Source organism: Vulpes vulpes, chromosome 12 (genome assembly GCF_048418805.1).
Source record: "Vulpes vulpes isolate BD-2025 chromosome 12, VulVul3, whole genome shotgun sequence".
NCBI lineage: Eukaryota > Metazoa > Chordata > Mammalia > Carnivora > Canidae > Vulpes > Vulpes vulpes.
The window spans coordinates 13160809-13180219 of NC_132791.1; the positions used below are offsets into that span (position 1 = coordinate 13160809).

Consider the following 19411-nt stretch of genomic DNA (forward strand, 5'->3'; position numbering starts at 1 on the left):
ACATTTAGTATTCTCCTATAGTCAAAGTTCATCAGGAAGGGATGAGAAATAAATAATCAAGGGGACCAAGGCTTCAATCATTCTGGTCCTCACAAGAACAGGGACTGGCTAGACTAAGGGTGAAAATGGCATGAAGACAGAAAGAACTAAGGAACTTGGGACTGAGTAGAACTGGAAAACAAATACAAGTAACCAAAAATTTTAAGTACCACCACCAATACCAAAACTTATAAAAACTAAAGGATAAGGATTACATGAACTGAGTTCTGAAACTCAACTCTATCTTGTGTATGTGATATGAGGTGAGGCTAAAGTTTTCTGTAGGTAGTAAGAGTCAGAAGAAAGGTGTATACAGCGATAGTGTGTGCCTAATATAATAGGCATACAACAGGAGACTAACTAAATATGTTCCAAATCCAGTATAAATTTGTTAAAGTGTTTTATAAATATGACATGCAACATGCCAGGGCAGGATATCTATATTCAGAAACTTAGAGAAAGAGAAAAGAATTAAAAGATACCATAATCTTTTGAGTTTTCTACCCCACTTTATCCCTTTAGGGCCTCCACAATTAATCAATAGCTTTTAAAATGGAGATGCAGTAATTGATAAAGAAGTTGAAGAGGAAGCACAAAGCCAAAAGTCTCAATGAATGTAACGTAAGCTGTGTACAATCAGTGCACCAGTAGATGCAGAGCCTCTTCTCTGAGCCCCAGATCATCTTCATACAACTGCTTACTTGGAATCTCCACCTGGATGTCTCATAAGCACTTCAAAACTCAACGTGTCATAATGTCCCCCACTAAACCTAAGCCCTTTTCTAGTGTTCTATCTCTGCAAATGGTGGTACTAGCTGCAAAATCAGAAACCTAGGCTGCCATCATTACATCCCCCTCCTCTCATTTGTGCTCTACATGTAGTCACCAAGTCCTGTGGATTTTACCTCTTAAGTAGTTCTGTAATTAATACTACTACCTTAGCATAAGTCAGTATCATATTTCAACCTATACTCTTGTGAAACTTAACTAGCTTGTGATCCATTTTTTCTCCCCAACAATCAGTTCTGAATACTGCAGCGAGAATAATATGATAGCATCACTCTTCCTGCTTAATTTAGTCTCCAATGGCTTCCTTGGATAAAACTGAAAGTCTTGGGACACCTGGGTGGCTCAGTGTTTGAGTGTCTGTCTTTGGCTCAGGGCATGATCCGGAGATCGAGTCCCACGTTGGGCTCCCTGCATGGAGTCTGCTTCTCCCTTTGCCTATGTCTCTGCCTCTGTGTGTGTCTCTCATGAATAAATAAATAAAATCTTTTATAAAACCCTGAAAATCTTTTAACATGATGTTAACATGACCTTATATAATCTGTAAACCCCTCCATGATCTTCCCGGTGCCAACCTCTCCTGCTTCAGCTCACATCAGACTTCCTCTTTCTTGCTACATTCCAGCTACAGCAGCCTGCTGTGAGTTTCTCTAATATGCCTTGCTTCACACCTATCAGTTCCTCTGCCTATAAACACTGTTCTAAAATGTATACACGATGTATTGTTAAAAAAAAGTTCCATCATTAAGATAAGTTCCAAAAAGGTATTTATGGAATGGACTTATTGTAGAATACATTTGCGTCAATTATTATCAAAACCTGATGATAGACGGCATCTGCTCTGTCGGATTCTACCAATGTGAAAGGATGCCTACAAGGATCTCAGATTTCATCTCAGATCTTCACCTCAGTCTCCCATTACCTTTCAATATAATTATATTAGGAGACTTCAGGTGGCCATGACTAAAAGTTCTAGGTGATACAGGTCTGAAGATGTGCTTCGCCAAATACCAAATTTGCTGGATCACAATAAAATACATAGGGCATATATCTCTAAAAGAAGTGTGCACAGGCAATCTCAGCCATTATCCTTTGGTCAAGAACCACAGTTACCAGGACCTCAAAAATCTACTATATCAGGATTAAGCCTCTCAATTACCTGACAAGGGAAACTGGCTCAGATAAGTGCTATGCTAACAAACACAAAAAAAGGGAGGGGGGCTATATACCTCTCCAAGCACAACTGCAATCATTCCCATGGAATGGATCAAAAATCTAGAATGCTGAGATGTGCAAGGCATGAGGTATCTTCTTCAAAGAAGCATAGCTTAATATTATGCTGATAGTCACAATCGTGAAGTAAAGGCACAATTAACAGTCTCTTCTGCAAAATAACACTTTTATACTCTTAAGTATAGCACCATTTTAAGCTCTTTACATATATTAATTCATTCAACCCTCTCAAGAATCCTATGAAGTAGGACACTAATATTATCCCCATTTTCCAATTTGGAAGCTGAGATATAGAGAGGTTAAATAATAGTTTGCTCAGGATCTCCATTATAACATGTGGCAGAGCCTGGATTCAAATTAAGGCAGTCTCACTCCTAAGTCTGTGCTCTTAATTATTACACTGTATTACCTGAAAATAAAGATGAGAGGTAAATGAAAAGAGTATCTAAGGGCACCAAAAAGACTAAGATTTTACTTCAAGACTGTAAAAACTGGAGCTGATTAGCAGATTGTAACATATACCACCCTGCCAGATACAAGAGGAACAAAAACAGCTATTCTTACTATAGGCATCTTATTAAGCCTGAGAACATAATGACTTTCAACATTTGAAAGGGCACGGTTCTACTCGTTTTAGCTTAATATATGTGAAGATGCCAAATTCAAATATTGAGTGTTAATTCTGCTACATCCAACAAAAACTCTGCCAAGTTGGATTACTTACTTAGAAACTATCCAGTGCAGTAAGTTCCTGAAATTACGTTGCAGAAACCTCCTGTTCTTAGAACCAGTGGCAGAAATTCATTATACCCAGGTTTATATGCTAGTCTGAATTTGAGGACCTCAATGACCAAGCAGTCATAATTAGAGAAACACCTTGATATATGACTTTCCGACCAGCATCTACTCACACTGACAAGATCTCTGATTCAAATTCTACATTAGTATTCCAGACCATCAAAATACACAAATCTAGAATCACTGCAAATATCACTAGTCAATCTACAATTTAAGAAGGTCAAACTATTCTTACGGCCATTTCAGTAGTATTCACTAAGCACATAGAAAGTGTGCCAGATGCTATGCTAAACATAATAGATTTTTAAAAAGTGGTATCAGTCTTTGCATTTAACGGCTCAAGAAAAGGAAAGTAAGAGAAGAAATTCTCTTACAAAAAATTAAAAATAGAAAAAAAAAGAAATTTTCTTACATCACATAGCTATCAAGTGGCAGTCACAATCCAAATCTAGGAAGCTGCCTCTATTTTCTTAGTAGCCTAGGCTGCTTACACTGCCGTGGACTGTACATAACAAGCATAGTGTTCCTGCAATTAGAGTAAAGGGATCAATGAAACCAGGATATAGCATTTCTGGAAAACATCCTTATGCCACCAGAAACGATACCACTTGCATCACACCACACCATAGACTTTTCCTTTGAATTAGGTAACAAGAACTGAAATCCAGAAAGCTCTATCCAGCTGGTAAGCTAGACAATCAGAATCTCACCAGCTGACCATAGTTCTGGCAACACAAATAAAGAGTATTATGCTCAGATGTTATATGAAGAACTGAAAAAGGAGAATTATATATTGCTGAGGAATTCAGGAATCTGATCATCATAACTGGTAGAAAGCCATGCCCTCTTTTATCAGTGAAACAGGAACACCACCTGTTTACAGAGGCAACTGAGGTGATCCACAGAAAAAAAAATCTAATAAAAGACCTGGTGGGAAATGCTGCCTTTCAACCCTGAACCCAGCTGGAAGATATGAGGACAGAAGAGGTACTCTCTCACCTAGGATTTGAAGAAATATAATGAATGACAACCTAAAGAAGCTTTACCCTTGCACAGTGACCTCTGAATTGGCTGTTCCATTCAGTGAAGTCTAGGAAGCTCATATTCAGCCAGAGAAACCAGAGGTCCCACCATCTGAGGGAGGTGCAAAGGGAATGAAGACAGGGTACACTCAGGTTCTGCTGATGGCAATACAAACTAACAACCCTTGTCTCTCTCTTTTTTTTTTTTTTTTAAGATTTTATTTATTCACAAGAGACAGAGAGAGAGAGAGGGGCACAGACACAGGCAGAGGGAGAAGCAGAACAACCCTTCTCAAGGGCAACTTGGCAATATGTACCAAAAGATTTTTAAAACTTTAGACAGATTGACTCTATAATTCCATTTCTACTAGATTTATTCTAAGTTGGGACGCCTGGGTGGCTCAGCGGTTTAGTGCATGCCTATGGCCCAGGACATGATCCTAGAGTTCCAGGACTGAGTCCCACTTTGGGCTCCCTGCATGGAGCCTGCTTCTCCCTCTGCCTGTGTTTATGCCTCTCTCTCTCTCATGAATAAATAAAATCTTTTTAAAAGTAAATAAATAGGGCAGCCCGGGTGGCTCAGTGGTTTAGTGCCACCTTCAGCCCAGGGCCTGATCCTGGGGACCCAGGATCAAGTCCCACGTCAGGCTCCCTGCATGGAGCCTGCTTCTTCCTCTGCCTGTGTCTCTGCCTCTCTCTCTCTGTGTCTCTCATAAATAAATAAATATTTTTTTTAAAAAAGTAAATAAATAAATAAATAAATTTATTATAAGTAAATAACTAAAGGTATAAACAGAGACTTGACTATATTTGTCTCAGTGTTATTTATAACACAAGAAGGTTGGGACCAACATAAACATACAATAAAGAGTACTGATTAAAAATCAAGTAATATACAGCCATACAAAAGAATTCTGAATTAAGTGCTGTAGAATATTAACATGGTAAAAGATTTATAATGTATTAACTGAAAGGCAAATTAGAAAACAGTATTACCATACATGATACCATAGTCTTTTTAAGTTCTATATACATTTAAAAACTGGAATGCAATACATACAAATGCTAAAACAGGTTATCCCTGAGTGGCAGGATTTGGGTGATTTTTCATTTTATTTTCATTTATCTGTATTTCCTATTTTCCTACAATAAGTTTGTATTAATTATAATGTAACAAAAGTGCATAGACTGGCTGTGCTAACTCCTAGTTATATAAATTAGCTAAAAATATAATTAGCTATCAATCAACAAGTATCAATAACTAAAACCAGATTCTACCAGAACCCTGTGGCTGAGAAGAGTGTCAAAAAAAGAAAGCTGGAGAAAAAATCTACCTACTTTAAAATATTGTCCACCGTAGCTTAGACTGGATTACCTATCATCATGGCAAACACTCAGTATGTGTTTACTGCATGAATAATCCTGTTTACATTCAGCCAGGCATTGCAAAGAAGCACTGTATTAAAATTAAAAATTTTTTTAAAAATGTGCTCCACCATTGACCCTTGAATTGCCTGGGTTGGAACTGTCCCAGTGCACTTATAAATGGACTTTTTACAGTTCAGTACTGTAAATATATTTTCCCTTTCTTATAATTTTCTTAACATTTTCTTTGCGCTAGCTTACTGTACCATAAGCTCTAGCTTAATGTACCATATACTGTAAGAATACAGTATATGGCACATATAACATACAAAATATATGCTCAATGACTGTTTATGTTATCCATAGGCTTCCAGTTTACTGTTTCAGTCAACAGCAGGCTATCTGTAGTTAAGTTTTGGGGGAGTCAAAAGTTATATGCATATATATTTCCAACTGAATCAGGGGCATGTCAGCACCCCTAACCCCTGTGCTGTTCAAGGGTCAATTGTATTTCCATTTTTTTAAAACTTCCAAGTTCAATAAAAAATGAATAAATCTGTATTTAAATATAGTGATCAAGAGTATGTCAGTATGGTCCTTTGAAAAGGGTTCCTCATGCCTGTACATCCCAGATTACTTTGATCCATTCCCTGGGAATAACTGTGGTTGCATTTGGGTAGGATACATAAAACTCCACTTCCTGTTCACAGCTCTACTTTAGAAAGCTAAGACATTCCCTCAAAAAAGAAGAGCTAGAGAGAGAGGATACACACACCTACACACACACACACACACACACACACACACACGAAAAATAATGATTGTATACAGGGCATCAAGAGAGACCAAATTCCAGAGTTTTATATAAATCATGTCCTAGGGATGCCTGGGTGGCTCAGCGGTTTGGCGCGCCTTTGGCACAGGGCGTGATGCTAGAGTCCCAGGATCCAGTCCCGCATCGGGCGTCCTGCATGGAGCCTGCTTCTCCCTCTGCCTGTGTCTCAGCCTCTCTCTCTCTCTCTCTCTGTGTCTCTCATGAATAAATAAATAAAATCATTTAAAAAATCATGCTCTACTCTATCAACGATTTTCACTAGATTTAATTAGCTTCTTTAAAAAAAACTACTTTATGGTGGCACCTGGGTGGCTAAAGTTAGCTAAGCTCCTGCCTTCAGCTCAGGTCATGATCCTAGGGTCCTGGGATCCAGCCCAAGGTCAAGGCTCCCTTCTCAGCGGGTGCTCTCTGTTTTGCCTTTTCCCTCTGCCCCTCCCGCTGCTCGTGCTCTTTCTCTCTTTCTCTCAAATAAATAAAAAATAAATACTTTAATTTTATTTATTTGAGAGAGAGCGACTGAGCAGGAGCAGGGGGAGGGGCAAAGGAAGAAGCTGACTCCCCACTGAGTCTGCAGCCACTCAATGACTGGGCCACCCAGGTGCCTCTAAAATCCTTTTTAAAAAAAGACTCTATTTATAGGAATTTGTTCCTAATAACAACTTAAATTTTAATTAATCATATCACATTAAAGACAAAAGATTCAGTAAAGAAGGGTGGTAATGAAAAAAGCTTGGGCTGTGAAAACCAGGTTTGAATCTTGACTATCACTTGCTAGCTGTGCAACTCTGAACAAGTCAGTTAGCCTCTGAGTTTGGTTTTCCATATAGATGTGCAACAGGAATAAGAGCTATCATGAAAGTTTAAAGCAATCTAACACAACACTGGATGCAGAACAATACTCAAATTTTATTTTTCTTTCCTTTCTTCAGGGAATAATATTTTCTTAACTGAGAAAAGGAAGTAATTTCTGAACATGAAATGGCTGGTTATATGGATATGGTGGAGGTCTCTGAATTGCTAAGGTACAATGAAGGAAAAGAATGAATACCAGGGTAGAGGAGGAAACTGGGATAAGGAAGCCACGTGCAGACAGCTACTTGCTACGGCTTGTCATGCTTTAAAACCAATCCTATTCAGTTCATGTGTTCACCCAATCTTCATGTGTCCAGTATTGTGTCACTGCCACTTTCTAAGTAGAAAGTAAAGAATATGCAGGAAAAGGCAGGGAAATCCACCAAAAAACCAAACCCTCCCCCAAAAAGTATGCTCTTAGCACCATCCTGGGGGAGGTTAGGGAGGGAGGCTAGGGAGTGAGGGAGGCCTAGGGAGGGAGGTTAGGGAGGGAGGTTAGGGAGGCTAGGAAGGGAGATTAGGGAGGTTAGGGAGCATGTCTCCCCCAAAAAGTATGCTCTTAGCACCATACTTCTTCTGGGCTCCACCTTTACTATTCCTACAGCATGTACCTTTCCTAGAAACAGCAATCCCTATGAATACAAATGATGTCCTGTGCAAAACCTTAAACTATCAAATTCTAAGGGCCAAGATTGTAGAAAGGTGTAAATGTCTTTTGTTTCATTGGTTTCTTTGAACATATGTATTTAATCAGGTATGGAAACCTTTGGGATTTTATCTCAAAACCACTTAAGGACATAATCAAAAGGTTTGGGTATTGAACAAAGCCACCTATCTGTAACACATCCTGTTGGCAAAAGTGTCCCAGAAACTGGATATAAACAAAATTCTTCTGTTTATTTCTAAGAGAGAATACTGTGGTTTTCTGTATCCAACAGTATGCCTTACATACCCAAGGCAATTATGTTTTCTTCCTCTACTCAAATAGAGCATCTGTTGCTAACACAACACTGAAGTCCAAGTTATTTTCACAGACAAAAAAGCAGCTGGTCAAGCTAATCCATCTGCTGACTAGCCACCATCCAGCTTCTGTAAGACTGTCCAGTTAACTTAACCCCTATTGTCAGACTGCATGAGTCAGAACTCCGAATCCTCTTTCAATTAGAATTCAACAACTCTTCTTTGACACCATCATTTGAAATCACTTATTACAGATAGAAAAACAGAAAACATGTTTTAAAACTTAAGAACAAAGGTTAAAAATTGGTAGGCTGGATTAGAAAAAAATAGTTATACAAATTATCAACAAAAGGAGAAAGTTACTTTCAAGTTGGGATTATGAAATTCATAACAACAGCCAGCAGTACTTAAGTGCGCTAGGCACCAAGGATTTTTTTTTTAATTTTTTTTTATTTAAACTTTTTTTTAAAAAAATTTTTTTAATTTATTTATGATAGTCACAGAGAGAGAGAGAGAGAGAGGCAGAGACACAGGCAGAGGGAGAAGCAGGCTCCATGCACCGGGAGCCTGAAGTGGGATTCGATCCCGGGTCTCCAGGATCGTGCCCTGGGCCAAAGGCAGGCGCCAAACCGCTGCGCCACCCAGGGATCCCGGCACCAAGGATTTTTAAAAATTAACATGATCCTCACAATAACCCTTTGAGGTAAGTATAATTGTTATCTCTATTCTATAGATGATAGAGACACACAGCAAATTACCCAAGCTCATTCAACTCATAGATAGTAGTAGGACTGAAGACTTGTCTCCAAAGTCATCCTCTTAATAATTTAAAGGCCAAATCCCAGTGCCTTACTATCAAGTATATATTCAAGCCATCCTTACCATTTGCCATTTGCAGTACCTTACTATTTTCCTTACAATGACTAAGGTACCATCCCTTACAATGACTAAAGTACCTATTTTCATTGTAACATTCTATAACAGGGAAGAAAAAGCATGCTAGGGGTGTACTATTTACATAAAGAGAAATAAATACACAGTTTATTATCAGTTGAGGTATATAATGGATTCTGCAGTAATTCATGAGAAAGATGCTCAAATTCATAATAAATTGGTTATAAGCATTAAGATTTTAAGCTATAAGACAAATAGTTTTTTATTGGAAATATTATTTTTTCTAGAAATAGTATTTGATACCAACAAGTGAAATGACATTCAACACATTTTCTAGTGTTGAGAGGTTGATTTTCAAAGTTATCACAAAGAACACCTAATTCTTTGCTACTACCTCTACGGAAACTGCATGTGGTACTTGTAGCTACTCAAAAACTCCATTTGGAATGAGACCAAGTAAGTTCAAATCTTAGCCTTATGACTAGTTGTAGGACCCTGCAAGGGCCACAACTTCCCACTCTTTGAGTTATTAAAGTAAGTGATAATGCATGCCCTGGCAAAATATGACGATCCACATTAAAATACTCTTTAAAATTATACTTTACCACACATGGACAATTTTAGTACTTTGTAAACTTTAAAACTTTATGTTTTCAAAATAAATTACCTTACTTGATTTTTACAGTAACTGTAAAATATTCTTACTTCCACTGCATAAATGAGGAAACAGACTGATCACAGTTAGAGCGATTTGCTCATATCACAGAGCTAGTAAATAGTAGAATGGACCCCAAGCCTCTGGCCTTCCGTTTGCCCTGAACTAACGCCCACTCAGCTATCACATGACTTTACTTTAAAAAAAGTTAAATAAGGTGTGAAATGTTTTTACAAATTCAGGCAGAGATGTTGTAAACATAGATATATTCAAAACACGAAATGTCATTTTTTACATACGTCTAACAGTCATGGAAATGAAAACTGAGTATTATTACCCAACTGAGTCTCAAGATGCACGCACGCAAATCATCTTGCACTTCAGTAAAATACTGTAATAGTCAGTGCTTAACACATCACTACACTACCCACCCTCCCGTGCCCCCGGGGCTCCTTGGGGTCGTGAATGCAGGCAAAATTAGAGAAAATACTGTTCCAAGAAGTTTTTCCAGTGCTTTCCATCTAATAATAGAAAAGAATGGCCTGTTGGTTATGCCCTTGTTTTTCCCTGCTACATCATTAATAACACTTGTGTTCCCCTCCTGTACCGTACTGTACTTCAATTGCTATCATCTAACAAAGAGAACAGGATTTCTATGCAGGGATTATGACAACACTAATAACTCTAATTGTATTCAAAACATTGGCTGTGATCTCCAAACTTTCTTTCTTTCTTTCTTTTTTTTTTTTTTCTTAATTGAAATGACCGGTTCTGCATATCCTCTCCTTAACTTGTTCGGAAAGTCTACAACAGGCCACAGTAGACCGTGAGGGTGACTATGGCCAGCGACCAACCGGCCGGAGAGGGTGTGGGACCGCTGCCAACTCGAAGCCTCTTCTCCCGGTTCAACTAACACGAAACACCAAGACCTGCTTCCGAACTGGTCACGCGGCGGCGGGGAGCGGGGGGCGCGGGGGGCGCGGGGCGCTGCTTCCCGACCCACAGCCCTGCGTCGGGTGCAGGGACAGAGGGCGGGGGCGGGGCGGGGCGGGGGAGCGTCGGCCTGGGGCCTGGGCGTCGGCAGGCGGACCCCGCTGAGGAGGGATAAACCCGCGCCCGCACGCGGAGGCTCCAGCATCAAAGGGGGCCTAGAGCGCCGCAGAAGATGACGGAGAGAAATGGGGACAGCTCCCTTCTCCCCCCCTCAGGAGCGGGGCCCGGGGCCAAAGGCCAGCTTAGGTCACCGGCAAGGTCTCCGCAGCCCGGCGGGCGCTGCTTTGCTCTCACGGGGGAGGGAGGTTAGGGAGGGAGGCTGGGGGGGAGGTTAGGGAGGGAGGCTGGGGGGGAGGTTAGGGAGGGAGGCTGGGGGGGAGGTTAGGGAGGGAGGCTGGGGGGGAGGGAGGCTGGGGGGGAGGTTAGGGAGGGAGGCTGGGGGGGAGGGAGACTAGGGAGAGAGGCTGGTTAGGGAGTGAGGTTAGGGAGGGAGGCTAAGGAGGGAGGCTAAGGAGGGAGGCTAGGGAGGCAGGTTAGGGAGGCAGGTTAGGGAGGCAGGTTAGGGAGAGGGGTGAGGGAGGCTAGGGAGGAAGGCTAGGGAGGGAGCGGGGCCCGCAGCCTCGCCCGAGCCGCCGCCCCCCGGGCCCGGGCCCCCGCCCCGCCCCACCCCGCCCCCCGCCCCCAACCTCGGCGGCCCCGCGCCGCCCTCCCTCACTCACTTTCTGGGAGTCCATGGCCGGGGGCTCTGTCCGCTGGGCCCGAAGCCGCGTCGAAGAGTCGGACACGCCAACACCGGCCCCGCGGCCGCCTCAGCCTCCGGCTGCCCCGGCGCCGCCCCGCCCCGCCCGGTCCGCGCCCAGCCCGCGCCCAGCCCGCGCGCCGCCGCCGTCGCGCCGCGGTTGCCAGGGTGAAAGGGCGGCCCGCGGGGGAGGGGCCGGAGCGCCCGGCGCATGCGCGCTGCCGCGGGACGGGGTGGGGCGGGGCGGAGACCCTCGGGGCCCGCGGCCGAGCCTCTCCTTCCTTCCCGCATCCTTCTCCCTCCAGCGCGCGCCATCGCTGCAGGCCTCGGAGCGGACCCCTGGGCGTCCCGCAGCTGGGCCCGTGGGGAGGGCCGGGCAAGGACAGCGCTGACCCTTGAGATAAACCAGCCCCCTCCGCATCCTGCTCGCCGCTAAAGCACCCCTGACACCGGCTGCCCAGGCCAGACCAGGCCCACCGACCACCGAAAAGGACAGGGCTGGGCGGGGGGTGTAGTGGAAGCACGGAAAGGCCTGTAGGGACGTGGCAGAGACATGAGTAGACCGCGGAGCCCAGCAGACCTTTCCCAGAGAGCCCTCCTGGGCATCCAGTCCATCCTGGATTCTGAGCAGGTCGCTGTCCCTGAGCCTATTTCACCTTCCTAAAAAAAGAGCAATAAAATGTCAATAAAGATGACTTTGCAGAGCGTTCTGAGGATAAAATAACGTATTGCAAGTGCCCAGCACAAGAGAGGTCCAGGACCTTGTCCAAAGTCACACAGTTGCGTGGAAAAGCCACCCTCAAAGCCAGATCCCTCTCCTCAGCCATCTTCAGCAGCGATTTCCATCAGTGAGGGGTCGGGGGAGCAGAACCGCACCTGCCTACCTTAGCTCTGCAACAGCGGTACTGAGAACAATGCATGAACAGGGCTGGAGAGTGGGGGAGTGGGGGGGGGTGGGGAGGGGTCAGTTTTATCCTTTTAATAATTTTTAAACTATTTTTGAAGTTAAAAAAAAAAAGTACCCAGTACAGAGTTAATGGCCAGTAAATTATAACTGTTGGTGGGGAGCTAGAACCTCCTGAGTCTGACCTGAAGGGACCACGCATGCAGACTGTAGAAAGCTAGGGGAGGGAGGCTTGAAAAGGTTCTTCCTCTAGCAGAAAAACCTCATCCTCCATTTCAACATTTCAATGACTCTGGAGAGGCTCAGAAGAGTTCCAACTAGTCAATCACTCATGAGGAATGAACAGAAGGGAAATATATATTGAGTACCTATGAGGTACCTATGGGGTAACAGTTCTCTAAACTGAGAATTCAGCAGTGACAGGGCCCTGCTCTGCAGGGAGAGCTTACAATCTAGTATAGGAGGCAGGGGAAAAAAGTACATATATATATATATATGGGGTAAATGGACTCAAAGACTTGTGAGGGCTCCATTTTCCATAAGAAGGTCAGGGAAGGCCTTAGAAGTGACCTGAGCAAAATTAGAGAACGAGCCATACAAATATCTGGGGAAGAGCATTCTAAATAGAAGGAACAGAAAATACAAAGACCTCGAGAGGGCATGAACTCTATTTAAGAAAAAGCATTTATCCTACAAGGCTATAATTGTCTCCATACAATTATACTCTGTATTGTGACTTCCATGCAGGTTGAAATTTCTTTTACTGGAATCTGGATCACCAGCACAGGGCCTGCTATTTAGTATGCACTCAATAAATCCTTTTTATACTGGACAGACATATACAAGAAACAAGCTGAAGGACACAAAAGGAAAAACAGGGACTTGGCTTAAGTTAGGTGGACAGTGTGGCCAGGGCCCGGGGGGGGGGGGGGGGGCTATGTGCACAATTTTATCCTGCAGCTGCATTGAGTAATGGCATGCAAACTTGCAGAGAGATGCTCTGTCTCTTGTTATCACGGGAAAGGAGCCTCCTATCCAAGCCACCCCAATTCCACAAGGAGCAGTGGGAGCAGCCCAGCACATGGCCTCTAGTGCAGGGCTGCGAGCATGAAGGCCATTCTCCGCACTGCATCTGCACTGTCCTCACTGCTGCTGAGTCAGTTTCCCATAAGGGAGAAATGCAGCCTGAGGACTAGAGAACATTAGAGGTCAAACTGCCTGACTGAGCTCCCTAGCCCTGTCCCTGCTTTCTGCTGTGGGACTTATCACTAAGGGGAAGAAACAGCATTTTGCACTGTCCCCAGTTCTCTTGCTGCAAGGACTTGACTCCAGAGAGCAACTCCTGGGCACTTTATGACTGATAGGTATAACCACAGGAGGAGACAGAAAGAGGCTTTGGAGACAGCAAGTCGCAACTGAAATGTGATCACCAGAATACTGTCACAGGTCACATCCTGGGAGCTCACTCCTGGCTCCTTGCCTCCTCACTCCTCTGGTTCTTTCCTGGCAGCCCAGCCAGGAGCCTGCAGCTTTTGACAAGATCTCTGCTTCATTTGACTTCTACCCTTGCCAGATTTCTCTTTCTTTCTTCCTTTCTTTCTTTCTTCCTTCCTTCCTTTCTTTCTTTCTTTCTTCCTTTCTTTCTTTTTCTTTTCTTTTCTTTTCTTTCTTTTATATATTTTTTAAATATTTTTTTTATTTATTCGTGAAAGACACACAGAGAGAGAGGCAAAGACACAGGCAGAAGAAGGAACAGGCTCCATGCAGGGAGCCGGATGTGGGACTTGATCCTGGGACTCCAGGATCATGCCCTGGGCCAAAGGCAGGCGCTAAACCGCTGAGCCACCCAGGCATCCCTCTTTTATATTTATTTATTAGAGAGAGAGAGAGAGAGAGAACAAGTAGGGGGAGTTGCAGAGGGAGAGGGAGAAGCAGGCAACCTGTTGAGCAGGAAGCCTAGAACTCTGGGATCATGACCTGAACTGAAGGCAGATGCTCAACGGACTGAGCCACCTAGAAACCCCCAGGTCTCTGTTTCTTTAGGCAGATTGACTTCCCTGCCCAGCTCACCTGGGCTTTCTGCTTGCCCTGGTTCCTGTCTCTTCTGGCTGTGACCTCCATTGTCCCCAGCCTATACAGGCCCTCTGGCAGCAGCACGCACCTGGCTGGGCACTGAGTCTGCACCCCCACCCCATTCCCGCTGCTTTGGGCCCATGGGCAAGTCCTTTGCCTTTTCTGTACTTACCTTTTCACAGCCAAGTTGATTTGGCAATTTTCAAAAGTAGCTTTACTACTAGAGTAAAGCCGCTGTTCTCAAGCATAATCCGCAGACCAGCTGCATCAGCACCACCTGGTAACTTGTTAGAAGGGCAAATTCTCAGCCTTCACCCCCCCCCGCCCCCCGCCTTCATCTTGGTCAGAAACGCTGGCATGAGGGTTCAGAAATCCGTGTTTTAGCAAGTCCTCCAGGTGATTGATGCCCACTAAAGCTTGAGAACCATTGAACTAAAAGAAAGCAAATTGTTTTAAAAAAAGAAGCAGCAACTACAGAGGCATAAAAACAGCTTATGTTTGAACCCTTACGTTTCTAATTCTAAGATAGCATATCTAGCCATATGTATTTATTTTATTGAGGTTCCTGGGCCTCTAGGAATACCTTTCTGAGGAAATGTCAAGTTAGAATAACCTTATGTGAAGAGTCTGGCAAAATTGTCTCTTCCAGAAGCCAGAGTCCCCTCATAAATTCTTGGGATGCTCCCATCTCCTGGGAGGGAAAGTTCCTTCCCTTAAGTGTTGCCAACAGTGTTCCCCTTTGAGAGTCAGTATAGGGCCATGGGCCCTGAGTCAGCAGTCTGAATTTACATCCCACCACCGTCCCCTAACAGCTGTGTAGCCCTCAGTGAGTCTTTCCACCCAGATAAGCCTCAACTTCCTCATCTGTAACAGTGATGAGAGTAGTAGTCATTCCCAGTTATGCTTATTGTGAGGATTAAGGAGGTTACATATACAAAGCGCCGGGTTTAGTACGAATTTAACAAATGGTAGCTGTTACTATTATTACATACATCATCTCCTTCTGTGCCACCCTTGGATGGGGAAACCCTCTAAGTCTTTGGGGCCTTAGGAGTCATATTCTCACCTCTAACTCCTGTTTTCATTGTTATCCTGGATTTTCTGAAGCATAATCACTGGCCAGATGCTGCTCTTGGTTGAAGCTCCAAATCTCCACCTGTTTCTCCCTGTTAATATCTGACCTGAGTCTTAGCATTCACCACCTAACCCAGGAAAACCCTGAGTTTCTCTAAGCATAAGTTTCTTCAGTTGTGAAAGCGGCATCATAACTGTACCACCTACAGAGTTTTTGGATTGATTAAATGAGATAATTCACGTTAAGAGTTTCACAGCGTCTGTCATGTAGAAAGTATTCAAAAATATTAGCTGTCCTCTCTTCCTAATCATTGAAACCTATTTCTTTTGTTCCCCCTGCCTCCTTCTGACTAAAACAGACTCAACCAAAAGTCCTAGAACCCCCTTGAACTCAGAGTACTAAGTTCTGGCCCTAGGAACTCATTTTAGGCATTTAAGCTCTCATAGGAGGGAAAGGATGATTTGTTCCTATGTGAGCTCATGCTGTATGGGGTGGCCCAGCTCCATACCTGGGGGCGCTGTAAGCAAAGTAGGATGCAATCAGTGCACACAAACATGACAGAAGGGCCTGGAAAGCTTATGAGAAGAGACACAATTAAAAGCGCCTGTGAGTATTTAGCCTGGAAAGGAAAAATCTCTCATGCCAGGGAGGATGATCATTTACCTCAAATCCCAATAGGGTAGTTGTGTGGAAGAGGCAGGTGACCTGTTCTCTAACATCTCACACATAGAATTAGACTCAATTCATGGAAGCTACTAGAAAATGCATTTCCAATCAACAATAAATCGAACTTTCTTGATAGCCATACACAACTGGAATGGGCTTTGGTGGTGAGGTCCCTATCACTGGAGGTTTCCAAGCAGGGGCTAGGCATGTGCTTTGCAGAGCTTTCCTAGGGGGAATCAGGCAGTGGAAGGGTGGATGGCCGAGATAACTTTTTTCATCTTTCCGAACCCTGAGAGTCTGTCATTCTGCAAACTAGAAGCCATAACTATTCATTCCCTTTCTGACTCAGCTTTGCAATTGTACTCACCTCTGGAATGTGCTCTGAATCTCTTTTCGCCACCCGCATTCTCATATGCTCCATTGCAGGAGGCCCCTCTCCTTCCTGGGTCAGGGCTTGAAAGGGGCAGTTAACTAAACTGTAGCCATTATGATGTTGCTATGTCACAATACCTTCTCCATGTATGATGGCTTGCTTTATGCTAGGCACTGGAGACACCAGACACTGGAGATAAGTGAAGTCTGGAAGACACAGGTGTTTCCATCAGAGCCTGCCTTGGCTCTCGAAATGTCTCTAGACTCATCTTGTTCAGGGAGTGACCAAGGACAAAGCAAATTTATCTGCCTGTATATTTCTTCATTGTGAAAGGATGCTGCCCCCCGCCCCACCCCACCACCTGGTCCCTCCAACACAGAGTTGTTCTCACTGTTCCTATGGTATGGAATAGTATGGGCCAGATTGAGACTAATTGAGACTTGGAAGATAAAGGGCCATAGTGAATTGACCACTGGCTAAGCACCCAGATTCTGATACCAGACTGAATTCAAATGCCAAGCCTAGGGGCACCTGGGTAGCTCTGTGGTTGAGCATCTGCCTTTGGCTCAGGTCGTGATCCCAGGGTCCTGGGATTGAGTTCCACATCGGGTTCCCCGCAGGGAGGCTGCTTCTGCCTCTGCCTATGTCTCCACCTCTCTCTGTGTGTCTCTCATGAATAAATAAATAAATAAATAAAATCTTTTTAAAAAAATGCCAAGTCTACCACTTACCAGTTGTGTGGCCTTGGGTGATTTGGTAACCTCTTTGTACGTCAATGTTCTTATTTGTAAAATGAGGAGTATTAACAATACCCACCTGAAACGGTTGTCATGAAGATAAATGACAGTGTATGTAAAGTGCTTACCTAGAATAATCCCCGATTTATGGAAAGTACATAGTATATGGTAGCTATCAATTATTTTTATTTTTTGAGGAAGAGAGCAAGAAAAAGAGCAGGAGGCAGGGTAGTGGCAGAGGGAGGGAGAGAGATAACCTTAAGCAGGCTCCACTCCCAGCATGAAGCCCAACGAGGGACTCCATCTCACGACCCTGAGATCATGACCTGAGCTGAAGTCAAGAGTTGATCACTTGACTGACTGAACACCCAGGTGCCCCTATCAATTATCATTTTCTAAAATAAACCATTCTCCTGAGCACAGCACCAGGAAATAATGGTGTCTGTGAGCCCTTCGGTATTACTGTGCTCTTATTGTCAGGTTCAGATGGTGCCATGTCAGCACTTCCGAGGGAAGTAAATCTCTTGAAGTCCACCTCTCATTCTGCAGGGCACTATATGAACTTTTCCTTAGCAATAGGAGTGTTCAAAGGCTGGGGGTGGGGGCGAATGACAGAACCAAAGCTGGACGGGGGAACGTAATACCAGCACACATGACGGGAAGACAAAACCCTCTCCAAGCCAAGGAAACAGCATGAGCGAAGGTGAGAACCAAGAACTCCTCTGGGGAATGGAGATAGGAGATGAAATGAATGGAAATAGGAGGCCTCAATGTCCTGATACCGGGGAAGTATTAGGAAAACATCGGAACATCTAAGTCATGGACTGTTCTGCAGCATGAAAAATTTTCTTTATGAAAACTACATGGTAATGTGAGAGAACGCTTGTATTACAATTTAAAAACAAAACAAGGGGACAGCCCTGGTGGCTCAGCGGTTTAATGCCGCCTAGAGCCCAGGGCCTGATCCTGGAGACCCAGGATCGAATCCCATGTCGGGCTCCCTGCGTGGAGCCTGTTTCTCCCTCTGCCTGTGTCTCTGCCTCTCTCTCTCCTCTCTGTGTATTCTCATGAATAAATAAATAAAATCTTTAAAAAATAATAATAAAAATAAGAAAATAAAAATAAAAAAATAAAAACAAAACAAGGGAATCCCTGGGTGGCTCAGCGGTTTGGCGCCTGCCTTTGGCCCAGGGCATGATCCTGGAGTCCTGGGATTGAGTCCCATGTTCAGCTCCCTGCATGGAGCCTGCTTCTCCCTCTGCTTGTGTCTCTGCCTCTCTCTCTCTCTCTCTCTCTCTCTGTGTGTGTGTCTCTCATGAATAAATAAAATCTTTAAAAAACAAACAAACAAAAAGGAGCTTACTAGAGTATTTTTTCCAAATATAAATGGATAGATAAGGTCAACTGTAGAAAAGTAAATAACATATTTATAAATTTTTCTTTTGTGGGCAGCCTGGGTGGCTCAGCGGTTTTGCGCCACCCTTGGCCCAGGGCATGATCCTGGAGACCCGGGGTCGAGTCCCACATCGGGCTCTTCTCCGTCTGGCTGTGTTTTTGCCTCTCTCTCTCTGTCTCTCATGAATAAATAAATAAAACCTTTAAAAATTTTTTTCTTTTGTTTAGTTTTAACTTAGGTACAGTGACATCATATATAAAGCACAGCCTGGTTTCCTGTTATCAAATACTTTTATATGCTTACTTTTCTACTTATATAACAGTGAATCAGGGGTGCCTGGGTGGCTCAGTTGGTTAAGCATCCAGCTCTTGATTTCAGCTCAGGTCATGATCTCTGGGTCTTAAGACTAAGCCCCGTGTTGGCCTGGGCTAAGCGTCTGCTTAGGATTCTCTCTCTTCCTCTCTTTCCCCCTCCCTGGCACCCTTGCCTCAGCACATACTTTCTCTCTTTCTCTCTCTCTCTCTCAAAAAAAAAAGGTGAATCAAAGAGTGGGGGGATTGGTGAAATAAACAATGGGGATTAAAGAGCACATTTATCATGATGAGCTCTGAGTAATGCATACAACTGTTGAATCACTATATTGTACACCTGAAACTAATGTAACACTGTATGTTAACTATATTGGAATTAACACTAAAAAACTTTAATGAATCAAAGACTAGTAAATTGGCTTTGAAATATAAATTCAAATTTGGCATGACTTACTCATGATTTTTTTAAAAAGGAAAGGAGTGGAAAGAGAGATTAGTAGGGGTCAGATTGTTGTGGTCTCTAAATTCCAGGCTGGAGTATTGGGATTTGAGCATGTTGTAAGTGGGAAACCACTTACAAGTTTATGAGCAAAGAGTTATTTTAGGAAACCTGATTTGGCAGGAGGAATAGGAAGGGCATGAGTGGGATGCATCTGGGGTGAGGAGTTGACTGGGGACCCAGAGGCTCAAACATCTCCCTTCTAC

General features: G+C 43.7%; 1 protein-coding gene across 3 annotated transcripts in view; it reads right to left on the reverse strand.

Annotated features, from left to right (window-relative positions):
* FSD1L (fibronectin type III and SPRY domain containing 1 like) overlaps positions 1–11284 on the reverse strand; it is a 68162-nt gene extending 56878 nt beyond the window's left edge. For all 3 annotated transcript variants that reach the window (XM_072727793.1, XM_072727792.1, XM_072727791.1), the window contains exon 1: positions 11152–11284. In XM_072727793.1, the coding sequence (XP_072583894.1) occupies positions 11152–11166 (15 nt within the window). In that variant the 5' untranslated portion in view covers positions 11167–11284. The remainder of the gene's footprint in view (positions 1–11151) is intronic.
* Between the last annotated feature and the right edge of the window lie 8127 nt (positions 11285–19411).